This window comes from Oryzias latipes, chromosome 21 (genome assembly GCF_002234675.1).
Source record: "Oryzias latipes chromosome 21, ASM223467v1".
NCBI lineage: Eukaryota > Metazoa > Chordata > Actinopteri > Beloniformes > Adrianichthyidae > Oryzias > Oryzias latipes.
This window is the reverse complement of record NC_019879.2, coordinates 25987808-26001444: the sequence shown is the minus strand read 5'-3', so window position 1 is coordinate 26001444 and position 13637 is coordinate 25987808. Positions and strand designations below refer to the sequence as shown.

General features: G+C 42.4%; 3 protein-coding genes across 7 annotated transcripts; 1 reads left to right on the top strand and 2 right to left on the bottom strand.

The window, feature by feature from the left end:
* Window positions 1-353: 353 nt before the first annotated feature.
* Window positions 354-3711, top strand: LOC101155732 (ubiquitin-conjugating enzyme E2 A). Its single transcript, XM_004081979.4, has 6 exons — window positions 354-554; window positions 1486-1566; window positions 1659-1684; window positions 2474-2563; window positions 2650-2738; window positions 3026-3711. The coding sequence occupies exons 1-6, from the start codon at window positions 511-513 to the stop codon at window positions 3152-3154; spliced, it is 459 nt and encodes a 152-aa protein (XP_004082027.1). The 5' UTR covers window positions 354-510; the 3' UTR covers window positions 3155-3711.
* Window positions 3712-3714: 3 nt separating this feature from the next.
* Window positions 3715-6785, bottom strand: ing1 (inhibitor of growth family member 1). Of its 4 annotated transcripts, none has more exons than XM_004081978.4 (4): window positions 6640-6785; window positions 5804-6008; window positions 5248-5396; window positions 3715-5157 (listed from the first exon to the last, which is right to left on the bottom strand). In XM_004081978.4, exons 2-4 carry the CDS (start codon window positions 5940-5942, stop codon window positions 4531-4533), a joined length of 915 nt encoding a protein of 304 aa, XP_004082026.1. In that variant the 5' UTR covers window positions 5943-6008; window positions 6640-6785; the 3' UTR covers window positions 3715-4530. The 4 variants fall into 4 exon arrangements, with proteins under 4 accessions (XP_004082026.1, XP_004082025.1, XP_011488246.1 ...); XM_004081977.4 differs by having other exon boundaries at window positions 5804-5981; XM_011489944.3 differs by having other exon boundaries at window positions 6652-6784.
* A 149-nt stretch (window positions 6786-6934) lies between these two features.
* Window positions 6935-13015, bottom strand: naxd (NAD(P)HX dehydratase). Of its 2 annotated transcripts, none has more exons than XR_002292740.1 (11): window positions 11945-12893; window positions 11430-11870; window positions 11105-11255; window positions 10972-11017; window positions 10814-10902; window positions 8528-8636; window positions 8329-8379; window positions 8134-8249; window positions 7951-8071; window positions 7748-7868; window positions 6935-7195 (listed from the first exon to the last, which is right to left on the bottom strand). XR_002292740.1 is itself a non-coding variant. In XM_011489942.3 (11 exons), the coding sequence occupies exons 1-11, from the start codon at window positions 12444-12446 to the stop codon at window positions 7045-7047; spliced, it is 1887 nt and encodes a 628-aa protein (XP_011488244.1). In that variant the 5' UTR covers window positions 12447-13015; the 3' UTR covers window positions 6935-7044. The 2 variants fall into 2 exon arrangements, 1 of the variants encoding a protein (XP_011488244.1); XM_011489942.3 differs by having other exon boundaries at window positions 8145-8249; window positions 11945-13015.
* Between the last annotated feature and the right edge of the window lie 622 nt (window positions 13016-13637).

Genomic DNA, 13637 nt, shown 5'->3' with positions numbered 1-13637 from the left:
GACAGAGTCCCTTAGTGCAGCTTCACGCGGAGACACACAGCACACCTGTTCCCAGAGCCGACCTTCATCCACGCAGTGCTGCACAAACATTACGTCACTTCCGGTACGCCCCGTGCCGAATGACTCCTTCCACCAGAAAAAAGGGTGGCGAGATAAAATGTTTCCATTCAAAAGTACTTAATTATAAAAACTAAAGTGAGGTTAAATATTAAAAATCGATTTCTCAATTCATAACTAAGAAATATTTCGACGCATCTTTGACCCTTCTACGTTTTTGATTCACACAATATCCATGCCCCCCCCCCCCCCTCTCTCTGTCTGAATGGTATCGTCCTCTTGGTCTATCTGGGCTAACCGGAGGGGTTGGCGACTACGACGGAAGACGTCGCTCTTGTGATACGGATTACTGTGAATTTGTCAAAATTTCAATCCCTTTCCGACTCTGTTAGTGTTAAGACCTCCTCCTTTCGAGAAAATAGTTGTTTTATTACGCATTCCGGAGGGTAAAGCATGTCCACCCCGGCTAGAAGAAGACTTATGAGGGATTTTAAACGGTGAGTGGGTGATCTGACTGAGACGATGACGATAACGCTGTTGAACTGATAGCCTAGCTTGGTTTGGTTAGCCTGATAAAGCTAGTCGCCTTTCAGTGACCAAGTACTGTGCTTACGTAGCGTTTACGCTACCAAAAACCGAATATAGATCAATTTAATATCCTTTGAAAAATTCAGACGCCAAAATATGCTCGAATATCAACGAAGTTAACCGAGTAAGTAAAAAAAAGGGGAAGGTGTCTCTTATTTAAACGCCTGCAGCAGAGTGATCAGAAGCGTCTATGTATGTTAAATACTTCAGTTTGATGCAACTAACCGTAGAGTTCATTACGCCTGCTGCCATCTTTAAAGCACGTTTTGGTTCAAATCCGTGCTATCTTTTTGAGCGTTTGGAGCACGACTTGAGGAAATGTTTTCCCCACACGAGCGTTAAAGTCAGCGGAAGCAGTAGCGGTGTGTTGGAGGCTGCTGCTTTTTCTTTCTGGTTGTTCCGGCGGCAAAGGAACACCTTGTCCCCCCCAGATACAGTTTGTTTATTTAAAGCTGCGAGTAACTATAGCTCACCTGCCTGTGTTGTTGTTAAGCTTTCCAGAAAGGAAACGGATACATCTCTGCGTTTGACTTAATCAACTCAGGACTTTGAGACGAGCCATTTTTTAAAAATTGTTTTGGAAAGTATTTTACAAACATTTAATGTATTATTGTGATAAATGGCAGCAAATATCTTCAAACTGATCTGAAAAGAAAATATTCGTATCATCCTTTAGCCTCAGCATTGCCTAGACAGTAATATTTAGCATCTTTTTCTTCAAATCTGCCTGGGCCTGACTGGTTGAAACAGCGATAAGCCTTTTCTTTGCACTGACTTGAACACATCTAGTTTCTAAAAATAAGTCATAGGACTACGATCCGTGTTGTTTTGTTTATAAAGGCTACAAGAAGACCCCCCAGCTGGTGTCAGCGGAGCCCCGTCTGAAAATAACATCATGGTTTGGAATGCTGTCATATTTGGGTAAGAACTAAAACTGCATTTCAAACTTTCTGATTGTTACGTATATATGTGTGTAAAATAAGTGACAAAACTGCATATTTTTAACCTTACAGCCCCGAAGGAACACCATTTGAGGATGGTGAGTGTCTTACTGTCGGAATAATTTAATTTTGTTTAGATAAAATGAGTTTAATATTTAACTATCTCAATATTTAAGGAGTAGCGTAAGTTGTTTTCCTCTAACTTCAGCAGATAATGGAAATTAGCACATTAAAATTTGATCAATATATCATAAAATATTGTTGTTAGTTGAGTTTGACCAAAATGTTAAAAGAAACAGAACACAGAATTAGTTATAGGGATGGGTCAAAATGCAGAGAAGAAATTCCCCATTGTGGGATGAATAAAGTATCAATTTTTATTAATTATTATTATTCCTACCACCCATAAGCTACAGCTCTCTGTTTACACTCTCTCCCGCTAGCTCACAGCCCCAACCTAATATTACCGGTGCAACAAAAATGGCGAGCAATGTTGGCGCTATCCAGCCAACGCCAGCGTTTAGCTCCAGATGTGGGCTCAGACGAGGAAAACCAAGACGTTTAAGAGGACGAATAAGAAACGGCGCAAAGCCGTTTCTACGCAACAACTACACTATGTTTTTTGTCTGCTCCTGATTCAGAACAATTAGATTAAAGAAATATTCAGGACTGTAATTTTGAGCTAAATTACTTTTTTAAATAAATGTCCCACGTCATCAGAAAAAGGTCTCAAGGACATGTCCACACCATTTTCATGGGTGTGGGTCTTGAACAGGGTTTTATTTAAGGTAGCTTTACCTATACTTCCCTTTTTTTTTTTTTTTTTAGGTTTCTTCTCTGTTTGGTTGCTTTAACGTCCTGCTTCTGCATCTCATTTTTGTCTTCAGGTACATTTAAACTCATTGTAGAATTCACAGAAGAATACCCCAACAAACCCCCCACGGTACGATTCGTGTCAAAGATGTTTCATCCAAATGGTGGGTTCAAATTTTCATTTGGGGTACGGTTTAACATCACTTGGGCGAATGTTTGCAATGATAATATTCTGTTTTATTGTTTCCAGTCTATGCAGACGGCAGTATATGTCTAGACATCTTACAGAACCGCTGGAGCCCCACGTATGACGTGTCATCCATTCTTACATCTATCCAGGTAAGCAGCCGCTTTGTCAGTTTCATTGATGTTGCAATTTTACACAAAAAAAACAAGGATTTTATGTTCATTTTCTAATCTGTAAATTCCTAGAATGTAAACTAAAAGCTGAAAGTAATGTCTAAAAATGACAAATCCCCTTATTTATGAACCACAACGCAGCTTTTAGATTGTTTAGTTGTTGAGTTGCTGTATATTTCATGTGTTTGGTAAAGACAGGGCACTAAATGAGCTGGGGGTGACTTTTTTTTCCCCGTTTCATATTTAACGTAACGCTCCCCCCTCAGTCCCTGCTTGACGAGCCGAACCCCAACAGTCCAGCCAACAGTCAGGCGGCGCAGCTGTACCAGGAAAACAAGCGGGAGTACGAGAAGCGCGTGTCCGCCATCGTCGAACAAAGCTGGAGGGACAGTTGACCTGACAATCCTGGTGGCTGCTATATTAAGCTGTGCGTGCTGGAAGTTTTAGTGGACTCTCTTGTTACCCCCCACTTTCTTTTTTATTTTATTTTAAGCTTTTATGCACTTTACCTTAATCTTCCACTTTTCTTTTGTAACCACTTTTTTTTTTTAATATCACCCTCTTCTAATCCTTCAGGGGGAAATGTGTTGAAACCTGCTTTGGTAGTTTGTCAGAACCGATGAGGATTACACCCCCCCTCAAACAAATATCTGCTAATAACAATTCATGGATTAAACGTTCACAAGGGGGCGTCAATCAAGTTGTGGGTCATTTCTGTTGATCTGTTTTTGGTTCTGAAGGAAGCGGGGGTCACGAGCGGTCTTGGAATCAGCCATCTTTCTGCCGTGTCTGCTGTGCTGCGACCTGTTACTACGTGCATGATTAAATGTTCTCCTGACCCATTCACTTCTGTATGCAGCAGACGCCTGCAAGTGAAATTATGTACAGATTTTGCACTGGTTGTCCCCATGTAAGTCTTTTCCAGAAATTGTAAATAAACAGACAAAATTCATCCTTTCCACGCTCAAGAGTTTATTTCTCACTTAAAAGAGTCTCGCTGCGTCTAACAGATGTACAAGCGCTGAAATATTGAGTACAGTTACAACAATCGGAGAAAATACCTTTTCCACTTAAGACTGTTAAAGTCTTTGATTTACTGGCAAATATTTTTTCTACAGCTCCTTCATCTGTTGCTGCTATAGCAAGCGTCTTCTGAATGTTCAATGTCTAAAAAATGGTGAAAATGCAGAGGATTCAGCAGATTAGGGGTCGGATTGTTTCATCAAGTAAATATGAATTTTTAAGTATTTATAATGCTAGATTCATATTTACTTGACTTGCACTTTTGCAAACATGTTGAATTTACAGGGTCATGGCAATAAATAGTTACTTTACAGAAAGTTTCTTTTTTTTCAGTCCTGATCAGGTGCATTATGTTCCCTACAGGCTAAATCTTTCCAGAAATGTAAAAATGAATACAAATAAAATGGTTTTATGAATTTACCAGTACAAGTGGTTTTTTTGTCAAGGTTAGGATAAGTGACCTGTGTTGAACATTCAGATGTTAGAAACTCCTGACTGATCAGATCCTTTAAAGAAATCTGAATCAGCATGGCCAAATGTTAAAGAGTATATACAGTAATGCCGGAAGCTTGATGTAAACAAAGCATGTAAATGCAGAACACGTATTTTTTTAAGGAACATTCCTGTTCTGTCACTTGTGTTACATCTTCTTGTTTTTAGCTATGGGTCGGTGACCAAAACGCACCAATGTCTTCAGAAATGAAGACCAGATCACATGTGGTTTCAGTACCACAGCGTGGTGAGCGGGCTACCTGTTGTACGCTCTCTCCTTCTTGGCTCTTTCCAGGGCCTTGTCCATGGTCTTTTCATTCTCCCCTCTACATTTGGGGCAATACCATTTGCCCTTGGGTTTGTGGTGGAGCCCGACGCAGGAGAAGTGAAACCACTCGATGGGACATTCATCGTTGTCACAGCCGATCATCTCGCCATAGGACACCTGCTCACACAGGCAGTACGTGGGCTCGTCTGGATCTATCGGCAGGTCCGGAGGAGAGACCTCCCTCTCAGACTTCCCCTTTGACCTTTTCTTCTTCTTGGAGGATGTCTTGGCCCTCTTTTCCCGTGAAGCTCCCACGTCTTCAGGGTGATCCAGACCTGCGTAACTTTCGCGGTTTTCTCCGTTTTTCTGCCGTCTTGAGCGTTTCCCTCCTGCTTTGTCGACACTACCAGAGCCAGGGGTCACCTCCTCCCGTTTCTTCTCATAGTGGCTGGGTTTGCCCGGGGTGACTGCTGCAGACGAAGAGGACATCAGGGATGTTGCAGTGGTTGTCAGGGATGCCGGCGTGGACACGTGGCTTTCTGGAACTTCTTGAGAGGAAAGCAGAAGCTCAGAATGCCAGTCTATCTGCCGTGTTCGGTTCTCAACCATCTCCACCTGAAACAAAAATGTACTGCTTGAAGTCTTACATTTTTATTTGGAAAAGCAGCAAACATTTACCCCCCAAAACACGCCATGTTCACAAACCATTTGACCAGCAATCTGGATCTTTTCATCTCCAAGCTCCTGACTCCGGATCAGCGCCCTCTGGATGGATAACTGCAGCTTCCGCCTCTGGAGGGAGTCCGACTCGCGGCGGTATCGCTCGTACGCATCATCAAGCTCCTTCAGAACATCTGAGGAGAAAAACAGAAAAAGGTGCACACACACAAAAAAAGAATTTACAAGATCAGATAGAGAAAGATTTACTTAGTATAATATATTTAAAGCTTTATTAGGATTTTTAAATGTTTGATTAAAACAATGTGCCAATCAGTATTTGTTTAGGCCTTTGAAAAGTACACAACTGTCAAGATTTTCTTTTCTTAGATTTACTTAGTTTTCACAGCTTTACATGTTCACATCACAGGAGTATTTTTACATGTAATAAATGCATCATGTATATAATTCCCCTAATGCTACACACTTTCTCAACTAGTATAATACACAATAAAACAGCAAAATGCTCATTTCCTGCTTGAACACTACTATTTTGCCACTAAAGATTATTTCCAAATGATTTTGCAAGTCAAATGTTTTGCACCTTGATATTTAGCATCTATTTCTCTCATGAGGGACACACTCCTCTGCAGGTCGAAGGGCAGTGACTCCACCAGATCCAAATACTCCTCCACATAATTCACAACGACGTGGCCTGGGTCGCCGTTGGCAGAGTTCAACATCGCGGTTCGTCTGGACCCCGAAGTCCCCTGAAGGTGGTCCTGTGAATCCACAATGACGCTGCGGTTCTGTTAACAGAACCGGACACTAGAATGGAATTTCTGACTTTGGTGGAGTAGTTACTTTTAATACAATCCTTACTTATGACTCACAAGTACGCGCGTGCAGATAAACTATCATTATCAGATTGGTCTGTCTGTGCGCGCAGGTATTTGAATGATCTTCAGGATGAATTGACATTAGGCTAGCAAAAACACAACAATGTCACGAAAAAAGAGCGATACTCAAAAGTGGCTTAAGCCACTAAGCTTTAATGTTTTAAAACAACCACAACTAACGACGACACAGAAGAAGACGTGTTATTTGTTTCAAGAAAGGGGCTTTTTTGTGAGACTAAACGGTCACGCTTTTTCTTTCAGATGTTAGCATTTAGCCGTTAGCAGAGCTTAATATCATGTATCATAAAATGTGACGCTGTACGCTCACACGACCGACATCTATAACAAGACGAAATCCCCACATAAATAATTTAATAAACACCAGACGTATTTACTCGTTTTAAACGTTAATTTTAATCCGTTAGCGGCCGTAATTGACTCGCTAGCTTATGCTAAAAACGTAAGGCGTGGTACGAAAGAAAACCATCTAAAACGTCCATTTTGATAAAAAAAAAAAGTAGCTGGTTATACAAAACCATACCTTTGGGTATACCTGTATTGTTTTAATATATTTGTAGCAAACCTCTGGAATTCTGTTGCAGCTTTGCTAATGCTAGTTTGTTGACGTGCAGAACAGGTCCTGCAACTCCGCATGAGCTATGTGCGCATGCGCCACTACCTCTCTGCTGTGCGCATGCGCCATCGACTCCCGAAATTTATGCGTTTTACTTTTCAATGCAGCTGAAATTTTCCTCGACACAATTACTGAAACTTAACTTATTTTTTTTCTTATATTTAAAACATGATTTTAAAAGTTGACCACCAAAGTCCGAGTATTGACTTTAAAGAGATAACACTTTTATTTTGTGTACCACATAATAAAAACATTCCTTCTGAACATCCAAAGATTTACACACTAATTGCATAACTTTATATTACAAGAATTTCAGCTCTCAAAGAGCTTCCTGAAGGCAGGGCCAATCTCCTGGATCATGTCTGTGGTGGTGGTGGATCTGCCATGCCGCTGAAAAGCTTGATTGTTGCACCACCTGGTGAGGGAACAAGCTCCAAAAGCTGCCACCACCGATGGATTCAAACTGGACAAAAACAAAATCGCCATTTAGGTCACAGAAGAATAATGATATTTTGTTGACCAGGTTAACCCAAACCAAAATGTTACATTTTATGGCATTAGATATAGTAATGCAGGAAATGTGTTTTTTTTTAAAGACTCACTCAGATGAAAGTTGTGTTTTTTGTGTTTTAAACATGTTCAAAGCACTTTTCTCATGATGAAGGGCAAATATGAAGAAAAAAGTTAAAAATTCCATTTCTGAGCATTTCTTTATTCCAATTGTAAATTAGGAGAAGTGCTGTTTTAAAATTTGCTTATTTGTGACGTAAAAAATACCCTGGGCTGATTTAAACAGAGAGCTCTCAGCTCCAGGGATACCCACAACTCAGACGTGAATTTCTAAAGAACTACTGCTGCTCTGCAGAAACTATGTCCTAGAAAACGACAGATATTCTTGATTTTGGCCTAAAAACAGCTAAATCATTATTAAAAGATCACTGGGAATGTTTTTTTAACCATAAATCAAAAGAGGATGAGGGTGAGTCTTTAAACTAGAATACAAAACCAAATTGACCTTCTGGCTTTGATTTCAGGTGCAGAATGAGCCCAATGTGCCAGCACTCCCAAAGATCCAGACAGGAGGTCTCCTTGTCCGCCACATCTTCTCCCGCTGCCCTCAATGCTGCATGAGTACACTAGGAGAAACCACAGACAAAATGCAGTTACAGAGAGAAAGAGCTTCAAGATGTATTAAATACTATAAGGAATAATACCAACCTTTGCTACCATCTGAAATGAGATCCTGATCCCCCTTCAGCACCACAGTGACGTTGCCCATGGCTGCGCTGAGCTGCAGAACGCTGCGCTGACGATCGCCAGCATTCATGGGTTCATGGTGCTGAGACAGCAACACTCATTAGCACACAGTCAATATTCTTCATTCAAAAGTTGGTGACTGACCAGAGACCCACCAGGGCTTCGTACAGCCTGGTGAACTCCATGAAATTTGGCGTCAGAATGCCCTTTTGGTACCCCTGAATTACAGATGGCTGCTGGGTAACTAACCACAATCCGTCCTGTTAGAAACCACAAAAATATGAATTAGAAATCTTTTTAAATAATATGTTGTGAGTCTAATTTAAAAGAATGACTCACCGCATCAATGACAACAGGAATATCTCTTGCTTTAGACTTTTCAATAACCTCCTGAAAGAAAAATAAAGTTCATGTTTTTTCCCCCCAAACGCTCACATTTTAAAGGTAGACGTGGAGATTTTTTTTCAACAAAGATGTGTTTGAGGGACACGTGAGACAAACGACAGGACTTCTCTGTGCATGAACAGACTCCACCTGCCTTGGCTGTCTTCAATAAAACGTCTTCTCTGCCCAGACCTGGTCCCACCACCACAGCGTGAAGCCGTGGCAGCCACTTTTCTATCTCCTCCACGGCGTTCAGACTGTCCCTGATGCACACAGAAGCAAAGCCTTACACACGTGTTCCAAAAAACTGGAACAAAGATCAAGTAAAAGAAACACAAAACTAAAAAAGTAAGATCCGATTCCACTAAAAATGAAGATCAAATTTACCTCAGCGCTTGGAATTGAATCTGTTTCATTACATTTCAAATCATAATATACCATATGTGCAAAAAAAAAAGGTTTGTACCTTTTTCTTTTCAACAAAAAAACCCAAATATAAATGTGATACGGTCTGATTTAAACCAATACAGTACCACATATGCTGTTCAGCCATACATGGATATAAAACGCTGCTGAAGTCATGCCTAAAGAATTCAACCAGGAAAAGAAAACAGGGAAGAAAATCAATGTTTTTGTACTGAAGTGCAGGTCAAGTTCTGATTTTGATTGTATCGCAGCACAGTTGTGTAGTTGTGTCAGAATTCAGGTCCTTCAGATTACCATACTTCTTCTACTGGCTGCTATATCACACATAGTAGCTACCAGTTTAGTTTTTTTTAACCAGTTTTCATTGTTTCTAGGCTTTCAATTACTAATTAAATTGTATTTTTTTTTGTTTTGCAGAAAAAAATGATTCAAAACTTTGAAATAGATGCCAAAGATGTCAGCAGTGGTCGTCCTAGCAACAAGTCTATTCAAAGGTTGGACCTAGAAATGTTCAGAAAACCACTTTAAACCCAAGAGCTACATCTTGGACCACAATGAGCATCTGATGCTTTGTCCCAACGGAGGTCAGAGAGTTTACAGGAGCCAATCCCAACTGTTTCTCAGCAGATGTCACTGGTTTTCTGCACCCAACCTTTCAGGCCATGGACCGGTTTACTGTCAGACAATACTTTCACGGATCGGTCTGTGAATGTGATTTTTTTCCCCCCCAGTTTCCCTTAGCTTTTGAGGGTAACATTTATCTTCATCCTCTGTCAAATATCTGCAACTCCTTTGAACTTCATTTTTTCACTCTTTTTTTGTAAGAACCGTTAAAATGCTATATAGATTTTCCTCTAAAGCCAGAACTGTCAGAGTGGAAGCTAAAAATATCCAACACCAACTTCAGCCTCGTCCAACATTTAAGGTGCGATGGGTAAAAGAAAATAAAGGTGAATAAAACTGGCATTTTGAAATATCATAAACGTGAATCCACTGTTTGAACAACTTTACTTTATTAGCAGCATCCTAATTGCATTAGCATTGCAGAATATTCTGCATTACTTTTCTGGTGTGTGGGAACAACTGTCAAAATACATCCAGATTTGGAGTAAAGACCTCTGATTCTTGTCTTTTAAATGCAGCTTTCTTTTACATTGAAGTCCAATGTTCTTTTTCTGTTACCTCACTGGATCTTTTCTGCTAATAGAAACTTTCCAAATACATTTGTTTTATGTTAATTTGCTAGCTCGGGGGTGTCAGTTTAGCGGTTGGGCACTTTAAGAAAGCAGTGGATTTTCGACACGTGACGGAGTGACTCGACATGCGTCAAGAATGAGTCGGATGCGGTGGAGGGGATCCAGTCTCAATCAGATTAGATATTAAACATAAAAAAATGTAGTTTTTTTTCCCCTCCTGTGGCCCAGTAGCACTTTCCCTCGGTCCGGTCCCAGTCCACTTCTACAAGCCGAGGATCGCACAGACACTGACACTTAAGGGGGAAACCCTGTGTGATCAGGGGTAAAACAAGCAAACTCCAAAATGCAAACCAACACTATACAGCCTCTTTTTTTTAAGCCTGTTGACGCAAAACTAAAAGGAATGATAAGTCTAGTTGTTTGGTAGAACTCCTCTTTTAGGTAAGGAAGAAGATTCCCAAAACTGGAGAAAAATTGGGAAACAGAGCAATTTCTCTGGACCTGTCAAATCAAAAGAAAGTCTTATGTTTGCTGAAAATAAAGTCATTTTAGAAGAACTTCATCAGCATGGACATCTACATGGTAGGAGGGATGGTATGATCTTCTTTTACACCTACAAGATGTAGAAACCTTAAGTTCATTTTATTAGCATCATCTTTCCATCTCTAGACCTTTTTTTTTTAAATAACTAACAGTACATGAAGAACTATTCTAAGATTAAGATACTAATACCCACCGTTATCTGTCATTTTGATTAAAATTTATTTCGTATTTTGAATTTTTTTTTTGAAACTTCAAAGAAAAGGGTGTGTACTCACAGAACCGGGTGAACTATAAGTTCAGGGCTATAAGACTTGATCACAGTGGCAGCATCTTTGGTACAGAACACATGGGACAAGTCTGCTCCCTGGAAGCAACAAAACTCCGTCACAATCGAGGTTCAACATCAATTTTAAGAATGTGAGCTCCGGCTCACCACTTTCAGCGCAGAGATGGCAGCAAAGTATGGAGCTCCGGTGTAGCTTTGGGGACAGAAGTTGAAAGGAGGGATTTCACGTGATGTTTGGGGGATTGATTTTGTTCAAAAAGGGGATATCTGTGGTACGTACTCTTGGCATCCTCCGATGATACCGATCCGGCCGTCTTGTCCTTTGTGCTTTTTGGATGTCAGGGGAGGAATGATGGTCTTTACCAACGAGAAGATGTCTTCATCCATGCCTCTGTGTGCTGAAGAACCCAAAGTGAAGTAACGCTCAAAGGCTGGCAAGATAAACAAGAGAACAGACCAAACATATTAGTCGGTTGGCCCACATTTCAATTTCTTCCTCAAAAGTATAGCTCAAAAAAAAATAAATAACAAAGTAGAAGCTGATCCAATATTCTTTTGAGGAATCCCGCCCCGAGGATTCACACACACAACCCCAGAACAAATACCTAATGCCTGAGTTTCTGCGCTCAGCGACTGGCTCTGCTGAGAGAAACAGTCTGTTTGGGCTGAAGGTCGCCTGACGTGAGAGTGGGACGCACTGGAGATGACTGGAGGACGGACAGGAGGGGGCGGCTTGCTGGGAGAGGCGGCGGAGCCGACGGTAGAGCTGACAGCCCTGGATGAGGACATGCTGGAGAACATCTGACCAAGCATCTGGAGCATGTGCAGCTCCCGGGCGTGTTCGGTTTCTCGACGGCGGTCCTCCGCCTGCAGGCGCTGCTCCTCCAGCCGGTAGAAGTTTTCCTCAGCTTGGGCGCTCTGCTCCAGGAACTGCTCCATCATTTTCTCCATGGGGAAGTTGGAGCGCCGCTTCCTGGGGCGCTTGGGTGCTCTAGCCGACAGGTTGCTGGCAGGCTGGCTGCTGTTGGGCGGTCTTGCTGAAGTGCCTGAAGGAGAGGCGGGTTCTGTGAGCGCATGTGAACAGAAACGTAACAGAACCACAAAGTGGACTTCCTCTTACCCACAGTGACTTTCACCGGGATGGGGATTGGGACGGTCGGATATTCCAGTTTCACCTCAGTCTCTGCGGGATAACATTCCCCTGCGCCCTCCGAGTACGCATCCTGGACATCCTCTGCGTCCTCCTCCAGGCCCTCCCCGGTCTCCTCCGCTCCTGCGCCACCCTCCACAAACTCCTGCGGGTCCAGAGCCAACCGGCTGCTCAGGATCCTCTCCATGGTGCCATAGAACTTACTGATCTTGTGATATTGCCCGTTGTTTCGCAGGTTCCCTTCCCTGGCCAGCAGATACTGCCTCTTAAGGCTCTTGATGCGCACTCGGCACTGTTCCGGGGTCCTCTCGAAGCCCATGGCGCCCAGCCTGCGGGCCACGTCGCGGTACACGAAGCTGTTTCGGAAGTTTCCGTCCAGCGCCGCTTGGATGTCCTGCTCCCCCCAGATGTCCAGCAAAGTCCTGGTCTCCACGTCCGACCACAGGAAGCCGCGCGTCGTGTTGGCTTGCATCGCGCCGGTCCGCAGCAACCTCCACCCGCCTCAGCGGGCTGGATGAAGATGTTGCAGACTGTCACGGAAGACCGCGCTGGATCCTTGCATCAAAGCTGCGCGGCGCCACACCGACCCAGACAGCATCCAGGGGCCATTTTGATAGTTCGGGGTTAGCTTAAGTTAAAACGGTTGCGCTGAACTTTAGGTATGTGACAACAGCGCGCGCCCATCGACTCCCCGCATCCTAATTAAAGCCTACCAGAATGCTTATACCTTCAGGTCGCCATAAAACTAAGTAGCTTAGCGGCGTTGGACAAACTGAACGGAGGTCAGGCTCCGGAGCGGTGTTTACGATCTTTGTCCACATTGGTAAATTTTCCAAACTGACCTCTGATCAGTCATCGGAGCTTCATTTCACCTTTTCTGCTTCGCCCTCCGTCCTTCATGCTAGATACCTGCTGGGTCCTAAAGACCAACATTTCAATAGAGCTGTCAACAGCCACATAATAAAACTCCGTAGCGACATTACAGTTCTGGTTACAGCTTTGTTTGTCTTTATACATTAAAAAAAATATAAATTCTTATAAAAAATTCCTGTTTGATGTTACCTTTCTCGTTATAACAGAAGAACGTGCACACAATCGACAGTGCAACCGGGATGAGCCACAAGGCGAGCTGCGTCTGAATTTGAGGCATTTACCCAACCGTTACCAGCCTGGAAGACACTCTTACTGTGACTTTTCTCCTTACCTAAACAGGAAATGCGTTTCGAAGAAGAAAAGAGTACGCCTGAGATTCTGAACATGAGGATTTCAGACCTGGTTCACCCCCTTACGGAAAGATATCTTCGACACTACAGTTGCTGGTCCAACCCCCCTCTGACGTCACTTAAAGTGCTTTGGCTTCGCCATCTTCGACCCAAAGGACACGCCTAACCGTTTTGCAATCCATATATGGGGAAAAAGGCGGAGTAAATGAGCTTGACGACATTAGAACACACCCACTTTACCTCTGAATCCACATGATGCGTTCGCGGGCTCCTCGGAAATCAGAACATTTGAAATCTTACGGAATCCTGAACATGACATAAAAATAAATCAAAATTTTGTTTAATCAATTGAGCATTTTGTGTGCATAAGTTGCCATTTGTGGCCACAAATTACCATTTTATCCAGTTTTTTGTGCCACAAATCCTTGTGAATGTAAGTT